General features: G+C 39.1%; 1 protein-coding gene across 1 annotated transcript in view; it reads right to left on the bottom strand.

Moving 5' to 3' along the window:
* Nucleotides 1-6,305, bottom strand: part of ZC3HC1 (zinc finger, C3HC-type containing 1) — a 16,438-nt gene that overhangs the window by 8,807 nt on the left and 1,326 nt on the right. Inside the window, exons 2-4 of the mRNA XM_010831677.1 lie at nt 5,085-5,196; nt 1,407-1,557; nt 780-863 (exon numbers count right to left, since the gene is read on the bottom strand). Of these exons, the coding sequence (XP_010829979.1) occupies nt 780-863; nt 1,407-1,557; nt 5,085-5,196 (347 nt within the window). The remainder of the gene's footprint in view (nt 1-779; nt 864-1,406; nt 1,558-5,084; nt 5,197-6,305) is intronic.

Below are 6,305 nucleotides of genomic sequence, written 5' to 3'. Positions count from 1 at the left end.
GGGGGAGTCCTTGGCTGTGATAGCCTTTGTTGTTGTTGTTTGGTCACTAAGTCATGTCCGACTCTTTTGTGACCCATGGACTGTAGCCTGCCAGATTCCTCTGTTCATGGGATTTTTCCAGGCAAGAATATGGGAGTGAGTTGCCATTTCCTCCTCCGGGGGATCTTCCCAACCCAGGGCTCGTCTCTGGAGTCTCCTGTATGCAGGTGGGTTCTTTACCGCTGGGCCACCTGAGAAGCCCCTGTGATACCTTCACTTCAGTGCTACTGATACATTGTGCTGTTTTACTGTCATAAACTGGAGATTTGTAATCACTCTCATGTGCAGTCCTGTGAGTCTTCCTTAGCAAATGAACCTGTTATCTGCCACCATTAATGCCATTAGTGTACCAGGAGGCCTGGGTAGAACATGGGGCTGGTTTGCTACGTAAGAAAGGCAGAGTTTGAAATCAGATAAAACCACTGTTATGGCTCCTCACTAGTTGGTTTTAAGATTTCTGATTCTCAGTTTCCTTACCTGAGAATCAGATTGATAATATCTACCTCCCAGGGCCCCTGCAAGGATTAAACAGGATAACGTAGGCATAGTTTAATCTGTCATGTCAAATGCATTTAATAAAATAATGACGTAAGAATAAATTAATGTCAGTGCTTCTTGTAAAGCACAAATAGAAAGGAGGAAAGAGAAACTTCAAAGACTAGATTTTTACAAAGAAATAGACAATACTAGAAATGCAATGACCAAAGAGATGATAATGGGGAAATGCTGGGAATAAGTACCTGGAGAGGGGCTGTCTGGCCAGAAACAGAACTTCTCATGGGCAGTACATAAGGCTTTCTTCAGCTCAGCACATCGCTCCTTATCTGAAACCCATACAGGTAACAATGCCTTAAAAAACACTATCACAGATTCAAAATCCAATGGCCAAGAGCTTTTAAGAGTATAGATACAACTAAAAATAAAAATAACTAAGGCAATTTTTAAAGATATGAAATATTAGTAACTGCATCATCTTAATATTTGTCACAAGTTTTAAATCAAGATTCTAAGACCAGTTAACAAGGAGCTATTATGTATCTTTATAAGGCAGATCATTAAAAAATGTGAGCCTTCATTAATGCCCTGTGTTTCTGAGCCTAAAGTATAAATTTCAGAATCCTAACATAAACATACTGCTGCTAGTTTCCCAGAATGCGTACAGACAGGTTCACTCTAAAGTAGCTGAGCTTTAAAAAAAAAAGTAATGACTGAAGCTAATAATTAAGGTGAAGAAAATCACAAATTTACCTTGTTATATATAGAAAGATACATTCTTTGATCAAACACAAGTGGCTAGTCTTTTCAGAAAAGCTAGCATAGATATCTTTTGAACTTGGAGAAAAACGTAATTTGTACTTTATACTTACATCTGTCAAAATCAAAAGCTGGTTGTAAAGTGGCACAGAGGAAAGCCTGACAGCTGGAGCACTTCAGCATATCACATTCAACTGTGACCCAGCCGTATTTTGCACAGACCAGTGGAGACAGCTCAGAGGGCTTGCCTGCCCATTTCAGAGAGTATTCATGTTAAGAAAAACATGACTACATTAAAATGAGTAAGTCAGAAATGAAAACTTTAATTCACTCTTAGTATAGTTAGGAATAAACACATTCAGAGGGAAAGCTATGGGAAGCCCTATATATTTTATATGCTTAAAATGTTTTTTATTATCAGTTGTGGGATGGAGTCGGAGAAGGCAATGGCACCCCACTCCAGTACTCTTGCCTGGAGAATCCCATGGATGGAGGAGCCTGGTAGGCTGCAGTCCATGGGGTCGCTAAGAGTTGGACACGACTGAGTGACTTCACTTTCACTTTTCACTTTCACGCACTGGAGAAGGAAATGGCAACCCACTCCAGTGTTCTTGCCTGGAGAATCCCAGGGACGGGGGAGCCTGGTGGGCTGCCGTCTATGGGGTCACACAGAGTCGGAGGCGACTGAAGCAACTTAGCAGCAGCAGCAGCAGCCTTGGTGGTCTAGTGTTTGGGAGTCCATCTGCCAATGATGGAGACACAGGTTTGACCCCTGGTCCAAGAAGATCTCACATGCTATAGAGCAACTAAGCCCGAGGTCCACAACTACTGAAGCCCGAGTACCCAAGAGCCCGTGCTCTGCAACGGAAGCCACCACAATGACAAGCCTGTGCACTGCAACGAAGAGTAGCCCCTGCTTGCTACAACTAGAGAAAACCTGCATACAGCAATGAAGACCCACTGCAGCCATAAATAAATACAATAAAATAAAAAAATTCTAAGGATTTGAAAACACTAGTGAAAGTACCCGAATTTGCCTGAGCAACAGGGGATGGTGAAGGTCAAACAACAGAAATATTTATCACTCCTCTGTACTACTGCTTTTACCTTCTGAAGAATAAAGTCAGTAAAATTAAAAATATTCATTATTCATCCCTGCCCTAAATTTGACTGTTATATATTAATGTGTGTAGGTGGTATGTGTGTTTTAAATAGGCCGAGAGCATTAAGAGCATCTACAGTATGGGAAAAATAAAATCATTTATTGATCTTTAACATTCAACACTCGGTTTTTTCTGTTTACCTACAGAGCTCTTGTTTTACAGAGCACACACACACAAAAAGGAGAAAACATGAAAGTTGCAGGAAAGTTCTGTATTTTTACAAGGGATATTGGAAATTGAAAACATTTTAATAGCAGCAAAAGGACTGAAGGCTAGAAATAGAATCTAGATATAAATGTTAAAGGAGTTTGAATTCTGTAGAATAAAAGAAGGAAACAACAAAATTCTGTGAAGCAATTATCCTTCAATTAAAAACTAAATAAAATTTTTTTAAAAAGTCAGAGAATCACTTAACTAGCTTAGGTCAAATAAATAATTACCATATCAAAGTGGCAATCAAATTAAATTCACTGAGAACAAAAAATAACAAAATGAAATAATTTTTAAATGCTGTATCAATATTAGGAATTAATCCAAGGAACAGCAGTACAAGGATGGTTAAAATACTTTCTCCTTCCTGAACAATTTAGTCCTAAAGCCACCAGGGGGTGCAAGGCAGAGGAATAAGCCAGGAGGGTGAGGGAGACAGCCCAGGGCAAGGCATCAAAGCCGAAGTAAAGAGGGAGTCCCCATAGAGGGGGAAGTTGGAGCACCCTGGGGTGCTGTAGCCAAGCCGCCCACTCACCAAATCAGGGGCACCTGGAATTTCAAAATATATAATAATAGTAATGGATTAAAATCCATTGAATAAAAAAGGAAATCAGAGACCAAGCTACTACAAACAAGTAAGTTACATACAGTTTGATAAGGAATTATATTTACGTAGTTTCAAAGCACATTCCCACAAAACAGCTTAATTACAAAGGAGGAAAAAGTTATTTTACAACAGTAAACACCCACTTACTCAACTGATCAGAATGATCATCCAGGTAAAGGGGCATATCAAAAGCATGTGCCACCTGACAGGATGCAATGAGAACACAGCATCACAACTTGCGTCTCATCATAACCAAACATCAGACAAATGCAAACTGAGATACGCTCTATAAAATAACTGGCCTATCATCTTCAAAAGTATCAAGGTCATGAAATTCAAAGAAAAACTGAAGATTTTAACTGGATCTTCTTAAGAAGGTTATGATGACAACTGATGGAATGATTATGATGTGAGGGTTAGACGGTGGTAATTTATTATGTGAATTTCCCAATTTTGATGATTTCATTGTGGTTATGTAAAAGAAAGTCATTGTTTGTGGGAAATATTTGGGAGTCATGAGGTGTCACTTTGGCAACTTACTTTCAAGTACTCAAAAGAAGGTTCTTTGTAACCTGTACAACTTTTCTATTAAGTCTGTAATTGCTTTTAAATTAAAAACAGTCTAGCAAATAGGAGAAGGCAATGGCACCCCACTCCAGTACTCTTGCCTGGAAAATCCCACGGACAGAGGAGCCTGGTAGGCTGCAGTCCATGGGGTCGAGAAGAGTCGGATACGACTGAGCGACTTCATTTTTATTTTTCACTTTCATGCACTGGAGACGGAAGCGGTAACCCACTCCAGTGTTCTTGCCTGGAGAAGCCCAGGGACGGTGGAGCCTGGTGGAAGGATGTCTATGGGGTTGCACAGAGTCAGACACGACTGAAGCAACTTAGCAGCAGCAGCAGCAAATAGAAAACAGCAAAAGTGATGTGATGTTGCTTGAGACTAGATTATAAAAATAATCTAGCTTCTATCTTGCTCTCTCTTGCTTGCTCACTCTGACTGAAGTCTGCTGCCATGTTGTAACTATCCCTGTGAGAGGCCCATGTAGCTCCAGTCAAAAGCCAGTAAAGAACTGAAACCCTCAGTCCAATAGCCATGAAGAAATTAATCTTGCCAACAACATGAGTGAGCTTAGAAGTAGATCCTTTACTAGTCTAGCCCTGGCCAATACTTTGATGACAGTCTGAGAGAGGCCCTGAACCATACGACTCAGCTAAGCTGTACCTAGATTCCTGATCCACAGAAAACGTGAGATAATAAGTGTTTGTGGTTTTAAGCTACTAAGTCTGAGGATAATTTGTTGTGCAACCATGGATAACTTTCAGAGGAAAATCTTGAAAGAGACAGGAAATGTACTGTAGTCTAAAATAATATTAGGTTTGAGCACTAAGAGCCTTACACCATAATTCTGGTTCTACCAGTTACTAGCAAGTTGACCCTGGGTAAATCAAATAATCTACCTTAACTGTTTCCTCTTTGCAAAATGAGATTAAGAATACTTATTTTCATATGTTTAAGATGAAGCTCAAATATGATAATAAACATGAAAACACTATATACAATGTCAGTTATTATTCCTTTTTCTCTCAGGCTCTTAGTTTTCTCTTCTGTGAAAAAAAAAAAAAAGATTAGAAGCCAAATGTCCCTTAATATTTTATGATGTTAATTTTCCTAAAAAAAATTCTTACCAAGTTTAATTCTAAAAATTAAAACATCAGAGTAAGTGGTCTTATTCCTGGAAAAAAAAAAACAACCCAATAATTCAGCAGCAGGAGAACATGCAACTCACACGAACCTAAAAGGATATAGAATATGTTTCCACTCTGCTAAAGAAGGCTTCTTTGCTTGTAGATTCCAACGGAGGTTCTTCTGCTTGGGGTGATCCATTAACTGACTGGAATGTGGCAGATGTGTCCTTCCTAAAATAAAGAGGCAGAACTACTGGTAATCCTTTCAAGGCATCACTTTGCCTAAACATTTTGTATCTGGCTTCTCTGTACATCATAATATCAATCACACCACTCTAGATTTTAAACTTTCTAAATTTTACTTCTCTACTTAACATTTTCAGTAGTTTCACAGAATCCAAATTCTTTAGTCTGGCATTCAAATCTCTTTACAGTTTGGCCATAACTAAGTTTCAAGCAATTTCTACTTCCACCATGCTCTGCTAATCCTGTACTGGTAAACTGTTTTACCTCACTCTCTGGTCTCTGACAGCACTTTGCATAACTTTTGTAAACACAAAACAAGACTCAAGGCTTCTATCCATTATACAACTTGAACCACCTTTCAAATTCAACTCTTTTAACAAGCAGAAAATAAGTTTTTATATTTCTACCTAGATTGATACTTGATACCCACTTTTCCCCCAAAGGAACTAATTTGAAATTTTAAATCTAAGTAAAGATTTTTAGGCTATTTCATGAAAAAATGCAAGGAGAAAAAAACAGCAAAACAATTCTTTTATAATCAATGAAAGGCACTTCAACAGAGCCTGGATAGGGTAAAGGGAAGAACTGTGTTACACAAAAGTAATTTTAATAAAAGTAAGATTACATCAGGCTGTCCCTGGTGGCTCAGCTGGTAAAGAATCCGTCTGCAATGTGGGAGACCTGGGTTCCACCAGTGGGTTGGGAAGATACGCTGGAGAAGGGAACTGCTACCCACTCCAATTGTCTGGCCTGGAGAATTCCATGGACTATACAGTCCATGGGGTCGCGAAGAGTGGGGCATGACTGAACGACTTTCACTTTCAAGATTACATCAATTACTATAACTCAAAAGTAATTTATTCTAAGAATCCTTCTGAGAGTCACAGAGAGCCTTAGGGAGGTTGGATCTTGGAAAAAATTCAGAGGATTCAGAAATCTGGATAGAAAAAAGTGACATTTATTTTAGTAACCTCTAACTCCTGGGTTTTCATTGGAAGGACTGATGCTAAAGCTGAAACTCCAATACTTTGGCCACCTCATGAAAAGAGTTGACTCACTGGAAAAGACTCTGATGCTGGGAGGGATTGAGGGCA

The sequence above is a fragment of the Bison bison genome, unplaced genomic scaffold (assembly GCF_000754665.1).
Source record: "Bison bison bison isolate TAMUID 2011002044 unplaced genomic scaffold, Bison_UMD1.0 scf7180017864530, whole genome shotgun sequence".
In the NCBI taxonomy this organism is placed as follows: domain Eukaryota; kingdom Metazoa; phylum Chordata; class Mammalia; order Artiodactyla; family Bovidae; genus Bison; species Bison bison.
This window is presented reverse-complemented; position numbering and strand designations above follow the sequence as displayed.